This window comes from Watersipora subatra, chromosome 10 (genome assembly GCF_963576615.1).
Source record: "Watersipora subatra chromosome 10, tzWatSuba1.1, whole genome shotgun sequence".
Classification (NCBI taxonomy): domain Eukaryota; kingdom Metazoa; phylum Bryozoa; class Gymnolaemata; order Cheilostomatida; family Watersiporidae; genus Watersipora; species Watersipora subatra.
The window spans coordinates 28,418,741-28,431,373 of NC_088717.1; the positions used below are offsets into that span (position 1 = coordinate 28,418,741).

Below are 12,633 nucleotides of genomic sequence, written 5' to 3' on the forward strand. Positions count from 1 at the left end.
TGTTCTGCAATAAAATGTAACATTATGTACACTACTTTATGGAGTTTTTACCTTCGAGGCGGACATGGATATCGACCGTCTGAGGGACATGGATATCGACTGTCTGAGGGACATGGATATCGACCGTCTGAGGGAGACTTTATAGCAACGCATTCAATACACTAAATGTTTGTAGCTTTACGGAATAGAAACTTTTAATTTACCTTGAATTAATTTAGCTTACTAAACACACACTTAAAACTAAGTTTTAATCTTTCACTAAACTTATTTTAATTTTGTCGTCTTTTTTAAATATCGGTTTCAGGTTAGCCGCATTTTACCTCGCGTTCATTATGTAGCTTTCAGCAAACCTTTTAAAAAGTTTCTTGAAACTGATTTGAGGAGAAAGACTAAGTGATGCTGTTTTCAAAAGCCGCCTCTCACATACTTGGTCATATAGTGGCCCTCAACGACCGGCCCGTATCTCAGAGATTACTCGTATCTCAAGAAAAAACTCGCTCGAACATCAGCTCGTATCTCGAGTTTCTCGCATGTTGGGGCACTCATATAGAGAGGGTATGACTGCATCTCACTAAACTTCAACTTTGTCATCGGTTAATATTTTATCACCTGTTTCCGGTTTCATTTTCGCTATAACTAATAACTAGCGTTTTGGGAGGGATTTCGGCCAATAGTATATCAGCATCTTCGTTATTCCGACGTATTTAGCACACTGACTGCCTATTTTGAAATTCGAGAGAAACCTTTGTTGATATCGTATGGCAAAAAGCTGTCATATGGTCAGGGTGAAAAAATATCGTGTTCCACATCGTAAGGCGAACAAATTGTATAACAGGGTCATCGTAACTTGAGGGCGCACTGTATAGATAGATGCAATGAGATGATAGGCTGTCTCGGTTGCTTTCAGATTCCATATATGCATATTGGTTATGAGTTTAGACTTTCAACATCATACATATCCTTACAATTCGAAAAGAGTTATAGTTTTCGACGTATTTCTGATTCGATAGTCTAAGGATTGTCATGACCCATTAGCATTTGGTATGTCTTTACGAGGCATCGAGTAATAGTGTGGCAAGAAATTTACACCCTCATTTAATGTTTTTGTGCTTTGCTAACTGCTCCAATCATCGAATGCCATTTTCTGTTCCACCAGCACGGTGAGCAAGAACTTTATTTCAACCATCGTCTCCACATCAAACTTTTCAATGGGTAAGTTGAGTAGATTCAACATTCTCTCTGCGCTACCTTTCAATCATTTATGATAATATTTTGCTATTCGATTTCCAGTAAGCAATCCTGGACGTACAGCTTTGACAATTATGCAGTTTGCAATTTATTTAGACTAATTAAATCTCCACACGAACACGAGAAAGCAACGTTCACCATAGTAGAGCAGGAGGGCATCAAAAAGCTGTCAAAAAAGTGATTTATTCCTTTTGAAGGTGGGCTATGTGATAAAAGTGGCATCTAGATCAGAATTTTGAGCTGATTTAAAATATCTGGTTTCTACACCTCTCAGATTGTTCATTTTCAAGCAATATAATTAATATATTATTTTAATTAAATGTCTGTAATGTTTTATGTGCCTCTACCAACAATGTGATAATGAAAATGACATATAAATACTAAATGATTAGCAATAACCTAAGTTGGAATCAATTCTGGTAACACTAAAATATTTATTCTTCAAATATCATAATATTAGAATTGTATTATATAATATTATGTATTCCCATTTTTGTTGATATTGGGCAGCTTTACAGTTTTGCCTTGTTATACCGCAACTCCTATATCATTACAGATCTGCACAACAAAATTAAAAGTATTTTTAAAGACTCAGACCATGTATATATAACATTTTAGTACACATATATTAATCATTAATGCTTATTCTGTTGAACCGTTTACTTGAGTATGCAAGTGAAATCGCAATTAGTCAGTCTTTCATACGGTGTGGCACATTTGTATTCTATTCAAACATGAAGCGCACCTTTGGTTACAATACCACTCAAATACTAACCTTCTACTTCATAGTCATCTGAGTCTTCTGCATCACTACTTTCATCTCCATCCTCTTTATTTCTATTGCTACAGCAGCTGCATCTGCACATGTCCGTACATTTGAGATCTGTATTGTTCACTGACAGCGACGAGACTGGAACTGGGTTTTACATCGACAAAACATGTCCACGAGCACATCAGGAGGTGCTGGTTGTGTCATCCATCTAGCTTTAAGCTCTCCATCTTCCATAAACCATCCATGTTGCTGGGGGATGGGGCATTGATGATGATTTGCTTGGCTCTTCTCCATATCGCGGCCTGATAGGCAGCCTTACATATATGGAGATTTAACTCATCTAGTGTGGGTGGTAGGTTTGGTTGTGATGTGCGAGACGGTGAGCAGAAGATCTTATACCGTGCTTCATTGATGGAATTTGTCTATTCACCATATAATCTGCATATGAATGTCTCAATAGATTATTTTATTGCACTATCAATTTCAAAATCTATTCTCAATGATTTCAGTGTGTTATAGAATTCAAGATTGCTCTTTAGCAGCTTGAAAAAAGTTATCTTCCCGTTGGAATAGAATGCGCTTACATTGTCGCATCCACTTAGAGCATGGAGCCCGAGCAGTGCTTTGCATAGTTCGAGTGTGAGGACAGTAGACAGACAGCCTGTGTACATATCTCAACTGCTTCTTACCACAGCTGTAAATGAGTTTTTGTGATGACAGCTCATCCACTAGAAATAGACAGCTTATGGAAACATCTGTGTCCTGGCACTTGACTAGAACTTTTAAGCTAAGTTTGTCTTCCATTATCTTTGCGATATGTGATAACATGCGTGTATCTGCTTCCTCGTGGTCTGGTGTCAAACTATCTATTTGGCTTACAGCGATTGATCTATCAAGGTCATAGCTGATCATGTGGCATTCTTGAGAAAAAGCTGTTACAGGATCTAGTTTCTGCTTCACAGTTTACTTCCTCCATGTATCCTTTAAAAATTTCACTAGGGCAGTCTTGTTTGAGCCATCTGCTAAAAATTCAGACTTTTTTGGCACTGATTAGTTCGGACTAAACACAGCAACCTTCTGCCTTCCTTTCACACTTCTACGACTTCTCTCACCTCCTTTAATACTGATATCAGGATATGTGTCACAAACAAAATTCACACGACATGTGTGATATACGTTTGCAATACTAACTATCCGTTGCAAAAGCTGACTTGCAACCATGCCAAAAGTTGGAGGAGCTTTCAGGGTCTGAATTTCAGCTATAGCATCAACCACAACAGCGTCAAAGACTGGTAGCTGATCATGGTTAACATAGATTGATGGTTGATCATCAACATCTTCCTCAACAGCAGCCATCAGAGCCGACTTGGCAGTCTTCAATATAGACTATAGAGCCATCAGAGTTAGCCAGGGACCAGCTGATGTTGCCAAGAAAAAATGATAACACTTTTCTCAAATCCAAGTTACGCTGTTGGCTGATCACTAACAAATTCTCAAACAGTCTGTGCGAAGACTCTAGGACTTTTTCTTTTGATTTTTTCTTAGCTGATTGTAATGTGGGGAAGGTTTTGAGCTTATTTGACTTGATGGATGCATTGAAATCAATCGCTTGGTTGCTTAATCTCTTCTGGACCAACTCTGAAAGCTGTTTCTCTCCTATCACATTTGGCATTTCAAGATCCTGCTTTTCTCCTATGGAGGCTTTTGCACCACTGGTAATATGTACTAGCTTGGTGGTTTGAAACGAAAACGGATTTCTTCTTACTGTTATGAGTCTTTCATGACTTCCCTCATTTTCTCATCAGCCTTCCATGCCTTTTCACGCATCTCATAACTTGCTGCATCCAAATCACCAGGCACTAGCATCTTCTTCATGTCTGTATGTACAGCTGTTCGTTCCGGGTGAGATAAGAGTCCAGCGTTGAGAGGCCGATGATTCCTGGTAAACCCTATGATTCCACCGTGAGACTTTGAGTCTCTTTTAACTGTTTGCTCAATAGATTGATCACAAGCGATAGAGCTGAATGGGCAGTGATGTCGTGATTGATAAATAAAATACTCCTTCATAAGAGCCTCATACACCTTGCTCTGCGATACTTTCAGATTAGTCATCTCTGCATAGTACAGCGTGCCATATCTAGCGTAGTTTGTGTGGTCATATGCAAAAAACCAAGAAAGGATCATACATGTAATTTATCTATAAATTTAGGTCCAAATTGTAGGCTATAACACGTCATGTAAACTGCAAAAAGTTAGTTTGTTGCTCACAAAATGTGCAGACAAAAGTGAAAATGTTTTCTTTTTCTCCCACCAAAATACCATTATCATGGAGTAATCATCATGAATTTGTAAAGTTATAAATATCTAATCTCACCTCTTCTGTTGTATCACATTCTTTCTGTCTCTTCTCATGTCTTTTCTCAGCTCTTTCCGTAACGAGTTTGTTACAGTACTTTTTATAACAAGCATAATGACATAACAAGTCTGAACTTTCATCAAAGTTCTCAATGCTTAGCACTTTTTGAGCAATTTCATATTGAATGCTCTCTTCTTCCAATATCAACCATCTGTTTGAATACTTTTTGGCCGTCTCATATTGAAGTTTAGTCACTCTGACTAGGGTTTCATTCACAGACTGATCAAGACAGTGAAACAAGCAGTCTTGCTGCATCCTTGGCATGGGTTAAGAAATGCTGACAGTTGACTTACCTACTCTCAAATAAAAGCATTTATTAATTTTCGAGATTATAAAATAGTTTTCTTTGTCTGATATGTAAGGTTTTCCAAGCAAACTTGGAGTTGTCCCCTCCCATTTCAAAAGTGTTCTCTAGCTCAGAAATGTGCAAACACATAGGTGTAGAAACGTTATAAATGAATTCAGCATAAATTTGTGACTATAAAACATTTTTGTTTGAGTAGCCCACCCTCCGAAGGAAAAGGCTGAAAGATAAGTTTATGTTCCTACTCTACTACCAGCTATGTATACGCTTATGTGAACATTGTGCTTCGCTGTTGTTGTCTGTTCTTACACAACAAAGGTTGGTTACATAAAATAGAGTACAAGTTAAAATATAATTGCGATGCATGCATAATCTTTTGGAGTCATGTTCTTTTGCGCAAAGTTGTCCTTTTCAGATATGTATAAAAATATTAGCTGCGTTTTGCTTTCATTGATGGCACCATCTATCAAACAACCCATCACATATAGTACAGTGAAAAGTATTCTGTTCATATACGCTATCATCTCTACCATGTCAATAACTTATTTACACCATCACTTTCTAATGGTAGACTTCACATCAATTTCCTCTTTTCACCACTTTTTGAAAATCATAATCTTCCGTTGTACACAGGAAAGGGAAGAAAGTGACTATTGTCAAGTTAAATTCATGAATACTCTAAAGTCTAAGGTGTATTTGATTCATTTCCCTAAAATATAATTAAAACATGGCTTCCTTTTTATAGTTGCATATGCTCAAAAAGCTTTATGCAAGTTGAACTAATAATACAACCTTTAGGCATTGCCTCTAATGAATATGCCACACTTACAGGTGCAAGTGGCTTGACAAGTTAGTACAACTTTTAGGCATTGCCTCTAATGAATATGCCACACTTACAGGTGCAAGTGGCTTGACAAGTTAGTACAACTTTTAGGCATTGCCTCTAATGAATATGCCACACTTACAGGTGCAAGTGGCTTGACAAGTTAGTACAACTTTTAGGCATTGCCTCTAATGAATATGCCACACTTACAGGTGCAAGTGGCTTGACAAGTTAGTACAACTTTTAGGCATTGCCTCTAATGAATATGCCACACTTACAGGTGCAAGTGGCTTGACAAGTTAGTACAACTTTTAGGCATTGCCTCTAATGAATATGCCACACTTACAGGTGCAAGTGGCTTGACAAGTTAGTACAACTTTTAGGCATTGCCTCTAATGAATATGCCACACTTACAGGTACAAGTGGCTTGACAAGTTAGTCATACGACATGTAGCAAATATCTTACAATTTTCAGTTTACCCCAGAAGATACCCGAGCGCTGCTTGTTTGGTGGCGTACAGAAGGCAAGCATCAAATGGCAGCTGCTAGGAACAACATGGAAAATCTGCTACGTTCCTTGACTTGGCAGAGTATTTGGGTAATAGGTGTGTACAACTCAAAACTATATTTGTGTATATTGTATATGTCCTGTTATTAGGATGATCAACTTGGGTTCGCGGTTTGTGATCGCATAAATGTAAGCAGTTGTAATAACATAGGATTGTTTAGTCATTCATTGGTTTATACACTATGTTAATAGTTTTTTTTACAACATGTACATTATGTTTTAGGTACAGTCCTTCAGAAGTGAAAACCAGATTTCACTACTCAAAGAAAAGGTGCAAAAAGGTATTGGCAAACAATACAAAATCTGGTGAAGCGTCTGTGAGTTTCATCTCAATTCTTGTTGACCTGTCTGAAATGCTAAGCTAACCTACTTTCAGTCTCTCACATTTATCTGACCAATTCTTTCTCAAATATAATAACCTGTGAGAGTTATAGCTTTTGTTATATCTCATCCATCAGTGGTGGGTCATACTACCCATTTCTTTGCCCTGTTTTCTCTGTGAGGCTAAAATATATTTGGTTCTATTTGAGCAGGCATCATTTCAATTCTTTGGAGAATGTCATGTATCATTTAGCGAAGACCCAGATATTAAGCCTGTGGGCTTGATTGACTCTGCTGAGGAAATATTTTCACTAGTAGTTTCTGCACCTTTATCCAAAGTGCCTCGATTGACTCTCGATACCAAAAAGAGATTGAAAAAGCAAGAAATGAAAAGTAAAGACTTTCGCTTGGAGCTTTTAGAAACACTGAAGCGGATAAATTGTAAATTTTAATGAGTTTTTAAATACTTGAGTTCTTATTTTTTCTCCGATGTTATTGCTTTGTAGCCTTTATAATTGTTGAGCATCATATTTTATATTTTTAAAATTGAGCTGTCATAATTTTTAGTTTTTAACTGTGCTGTTCAATAATGTTATGACAATGCTGTGCAACATCTTTTGCAACCTTTTACATGTTCCATAGTAGCAAAATTTTATAATTGTTGAGTTACATGCATTATTTACTGATGTGCTCAAACTAAATCTAGTCATTTAGCTCATGGTTCTTACTGCACTGTTGTATTGAAAGCATGATTCTTTGCGCTTGCAGTCATTTTGTTGAAGTAGTATTCCCACGATAAATACAGATTTGCAAACTACAACATGTTAAAATTATCTGATTTGAAATGCTTTTGCCCAACATCTTAGGCAAACCAACGGGTCACACAAGCTGTGCAGAGCATCTTTTATGCTCATTCTAGTTTATGAGCGTGTCGAGTGTCAAACTTTTTGCGTTGTGGGAGGCTGTCAGCTAGATCACAATAACAACTGGAAAGCTCAAATGTACTATCAGCAATCAGATGTACATCTTCTGGGATGTGATGGTGTCGTTGTTGATGCATCATCTCTGTCAGAGTGCATGTACTAAAGATGGGACCATCGTATCAAAGCTTTGATTACCCATTGTTCATGTTTAAATATTATTTAACAGCATCGCAGTAGGATGCTTATTGCTCATTAAGCGGTGATAAGGCTCTCTTTATCTCCTATGGAGCTCCATTGGCTTAAACCCATGCATAGTGGCAGATAATTTGATAATTGTGCTTAGGTTAGCTATAATCGCTAAATTTGCATTTTCATAAGCACATAAAAATTGCTAAAATGTCTTAAAAATGTGAGACAAAATGCCTTTATTGCAGGTCACAGTAGTAGACAGTCATGAGCAGTAGACACAATATGCCAGATAAAATGGTTTTTCAAATTAAAATTTAAACAGATCATGTGAAAAACGCCTGAAAAACTGTTAAATGTATGTGGGGTGTTGCCCTTCTTTGCTTAATTACATGTTGACTTGCAACAAAATTCACATGACAGTTATTTGATTATCAAAAGATTCACCATGCCTTACTCTGTTGCGTTATAGGTGTAAAATACGTGGAAATGTGATTACAAGCTCTTAAAAGCTCAATATCGAACAGTTAATCGCAGCCATCATTAAACCGCCGTAGATTGAAATCAGTTTATTTTTCTGACGTAGTCATCACATTTGGTTATTGTTTTGTCGTGTAATGTTCGCACGTAAATTGAAAGGCCAATAAAAGGCTTAATATAAAACTTCTCGTAGCACTAGTTCATGACAAACACTTCGGGTTTTACCGAAGACCCCATATCAAATATAGATGCTCGCTACTTTACAGTTTTGTTTCGGCTTGGTCTAATCGTCTAGTGGTAATCTCATCATGTGACCCATACTTCCTGCCTACTTTCGATTATCGCTGGTGACCCACAGGCTCGTCATGATTATCAGACAATGATATGTACTCCTTCGAGCTAAGGTTAAAAAATTTAACAAATTTTCACGGTAGGTTATAAGATATCAGGGCTGAAAGTGACAGCATTACAATGACGATAAAATAGACGCTTAAGAGCAATAGACATGGTTTTATTGAATGCGTGAAGTATATTTGTGAAAATATTTCGTCAAATGAGGTTGCGTGAAAGTGTAAACAGAAGCCATATTGTACAACTGTATTTCATTTGAGCCGTTTTGGAAAGAGATTCTAATCTACGGCGGTTTTGTGATGGCTGCGATTAACTGTTCGTTTTTGAGCTTTTAAGAGCTTGTAATCACGTTTCCACATATTTTGCACCTACAACACAGCAGAGTAAGACATGGTGATTCTATTGATATCAAATAACTGTAATGTGAATTTTGTTGCAAGTCAGCCTTTAAAGAACATAGTACATGTCAAGCACACTATTTAGTACGAAATGCAGCAATCCGTGGTTTATGCATTTATAGCTATGAAGTAGTGATAATCTAATTCAAATGAACACCTTGCTGTTGCAAAAACCAACTACCGTGCTATTTGAATGCCATGGCGCTCTATTTTTCAACCTATCCCCTATAGTAGTGGGGGTCAAATAAAGGCGGCGTTGAATGAGAGGTTTTACGGTAAATGTCAGTTGGAATTCTAATGACTGACCGAAGTGAATCGAGAAATTTAGAATCGAGAAAAATATTGGCAGACTAGATGTTGCAGGGGCAACATAGTTGATTGCTCAATCACGATTATCGACATTTGAATAAAGGGCATTGCGTCTAAAATCCTTGCAGTAAGATTTACAACTAATTCAGCTTATATATTTCAGTTCATATAGAAATATGAGATGAGCTGACGGGCTTTTACTCGACAGAACCATTATTGTGCTTTTCGCTCTGTTGGAACCAATTTATAGTAGTAGATAGCAATGAGTTCATGGTTACGCGCAGACATCAATGATTGTCTGTCTGGAGATGTTAGCTGTTTTTCACTTTTGTACTAGACGGGTAGCTCTTAGGATTTCTATACTGGCCTCAAAATATTTGCTCTTTCGACAGGAGGTGAAAGAGCATGATGATATCTTAGAAGAGCTGCTAGCCAGAGCTGATGGCGGTCCGGAGATTGCCAGCAGTGCCAAAACTGCGAGTAAAAGGTTTGTTTACTAGTCTCTCATGTAATTGCATTGAGGGTTGAACTACGTTACTGGCTGGTAAAATTGCGGAGTGTACAAGGTAGATCTATATTCTTTCACCTCGCACTGGAGTGCTATGATTAGTTCATTCCAATGAACAATGCAGAAAAAGCATTAAGTGCATTCCTTGTGAAAAAGTGAAAATAATAAAGATAAGGATGCTGTTGTTACGGATTTTGACGATGATACTTTTTTGCTTCTTAGCATAAGCTAAGGTTATTTTATCATTAGAACGTAAAAGATGTTGCGCGGTGAAGTCTGCCTAATCTGCCTTCTTATTATCAATAGAAATAAGGCTGATAAGAAGATCTATACACATTTTTATAATTCTGGTAAAATGTGTTGCTGCTTCTGAAACGGCTTCCGGAATGAACTAGTTTTTTAAGTAGATTTATTTTTTACATTTAGTGTTATACATATTTCGATATGGTTCATTTGCGCCGTTGCTACATGTAATTATCGTATGTACTTATCGTAACATTTTGTCAGCTGTTGACAAATTAATTGTAATACTATGCATTTTTATAGGAATATTTGCTCAGCGATATTTATTCAGCGGTTTTAACATGAAAAGCAAATATCAGAGTGAATTAGCTTGGTCAGGTTACCCACACTCTTAGATAGTCCTAGCTCCTAGATGCGCTGGTGATGAGGCAGTTTGTTTTGAAGTAACTATAGGGGTCTATCACTAGTGACTTTTAGCAATGTCAAGGATCCAAAACACTTTCAGCTGGTTATTTATTTGACCGAACAATAGCCATAAAATTGCGTAACGCGTTGTTCTTTGGAGCCCACCGCTCTCAACTTCACTATTTTGTGGCAGCTTTTTATCATATGCTGATTTGCTTTAGAGGTAAATGCATATCATGATTTTCTATGAGCCACACTTGTTTTGTAAGACAATTCCTTATGTACAAACAGTTCCTGTTTCTTTATGGTCTAGGAAGCAACCACTGCCTCTGTTTACCAAGAAACCTGCGAGCACCCGTCCATTACTGACGGCGTCGAGTGAGTCTGGACAGTTTTCTGCAAGCAGCTCAAGTCCTTGCCATTCCAGTGAGGAGCTATTACATGCCAGATTTGATTGCAATATGGGAATTTTATCAACATAGTTTTATAGAATTATCCCATAGGATTGTATCAAGATAGCTGCGGAATGACTTTTGTGACGATATGATTGCTGTATGTATGTATGCATGCATGCATGTATGTATGCATGCATGTATGCATGTATGTATGTATGTATGTATGTATGTATGTATGTATGTATGTATGTATGTATGACGCAGTGTTTCACCAGGTGGACTTTAAACATAGTGAAGCCAACATGAATACCTCAGCTTAGTCGTGAAGACTGTTTGATTCCTTGAGATCACCTGACTTTAGACACATCGCAATACCAGCTTATTGATAATTTGATTTAAACCATAACTGTCACACAACTTTTATCGTATTTTCTAAGTAAATCAGCCACGCTGATTCCGATTTTGTACTCAAAATAAAGATTGGTCCACTAACCTTCAAAGTAATTTAGGCTTTTGTAAAACGTCTCAATATCCGTTTCGAAAAGTTGGCATTACAAGCTCCGCCCATAAATATGTGACGAAACCTAGCTTTTTCAGGAATGGAAGTTAGGAATGTTTAGTCCGATTTAGAATAATAGAGATGGGTGTCTTAAAACCCATTATTATCTAAATCCAGCCTGTAAAATAACCTGTCTTTTATGAAGGTATATAAACTATTTAAAATTGCTTGTAGCTTGTTACAAGATGTTAAAATAGGCCGAACGCCGAGAAAAATGAGCTAAAAAAGCGCGGCTTTATCACAAGCTAGCGTTGTTATCGCGCTTTTCTAAATATGCAATGTTAAATAGCTTATCTACCTTTAAAAAGAACTGAGATTATTTTTAAGGCTGAATTTAGATATTAATGGATTTTAAACACCCATCTCTATTATTCTAAATCGGTCTAAACATCCCTACGTAACTTCTGTTCCTAAAAAGCTAGGTTACGTCACGTATTTATGGGCGGAGCTTGTTGTGCCGATCGTGTTGTTTTCGAGACCGATATTAAAACGCTGTAAAAAGCCTTCATTACTCTGAAAGTTAGTGGACTAATATTTATTTTGAGTACAAAATCGGAATCAGCGTGCCTGACTTGCCTAGTTAATACGATAAAAGTTGTACGTGACAGTTATGGTTTAATATGCTGTTTAAGACAGTTGACCTCTTATCAATTTTTGCTGCTCAGTAACTTTGTATATATGGTAGTGCTGGGCACGAGTACTTATTGGCCGACAGGTTTTCCAGGTATTGGGTTTGTTGATACGGGTTTTATATCTAAAATTTCCAAACATCAGACATTTTAAAATTTACATTGCAATTATAATTCTATTAAATCTATTTGTTTTTTTTAGTTTTTAATGACCGATATTCGTGCTTGCCACCTCTACCCTTTAAAGTTTGAAACCCAACTGTCAGTTTTCAGGCATTGCGCAGGGTGTGTCAGAACTTCTATCAGCCGGAATTCCAGCATTCACATGGCTTTGTTTACAAAAGGCGTTTCTAAGTAACAGCGTAAACCAATCAAATTAATTTGTGCACAAGATATTAGACCAGAAATTTCATTTCCATTTGTAACAGTTTTCAAAGATCGTTACTTGCTTCCTTCATTTTGATGAACAATTTTATTTGAACGATATTGCGAAAAAATGGACGCGACTGATTTGTTGGTAGGTCATGAATGACTGTGATGCTACTGTAAATGCTTTTGCAAATTTTTTAAAATCGCACAAAATGTTATAGTTTTAGCCCGAATAATGGTAGAGTACTGTTTTTTTTCCGTTTGATGACATTTGCTGTGGGTTGCCCAACCTTTTTACTAGTGTTTTACCAAATATCATTGTATTATGAGCACGTTCAGATATATAATAAAGGTTTAAAAAGGGTTACTGACACGCATTGACAAAAACGGCCAGGGTTCAAAGGGTTAGCAGGCGGACTATTAAAC

At 37.0% G+C, this 12,633-nt stretch overlaps 1 protein-coding gene across 1 annotated transcript in view; it reads left to right on the top strand.

Moving 5' to 3' along the window:
- Positions 1–12,633, top strand: part of LOC137405606 (DNA polymerase alpha catalytic subunit-like) — a 99,327-nt gene that overhangs the window by 16,259 nt on the left and 70,435 nt on the right. The window contains exons 7-8 of the mRNA XM_068091925.1: positions 9,492–9,586; positions 10,569–10,681. Of these exons, the coding sequence (XP_067948026.1) occupies positions 9,492–9,586; positions 10,569–10,681 (208 nt within the window). The remainder of the gene's footprint in view (positions 1–9,491; positions 9,587–10,568; positions 10,682–12,633) is intronic.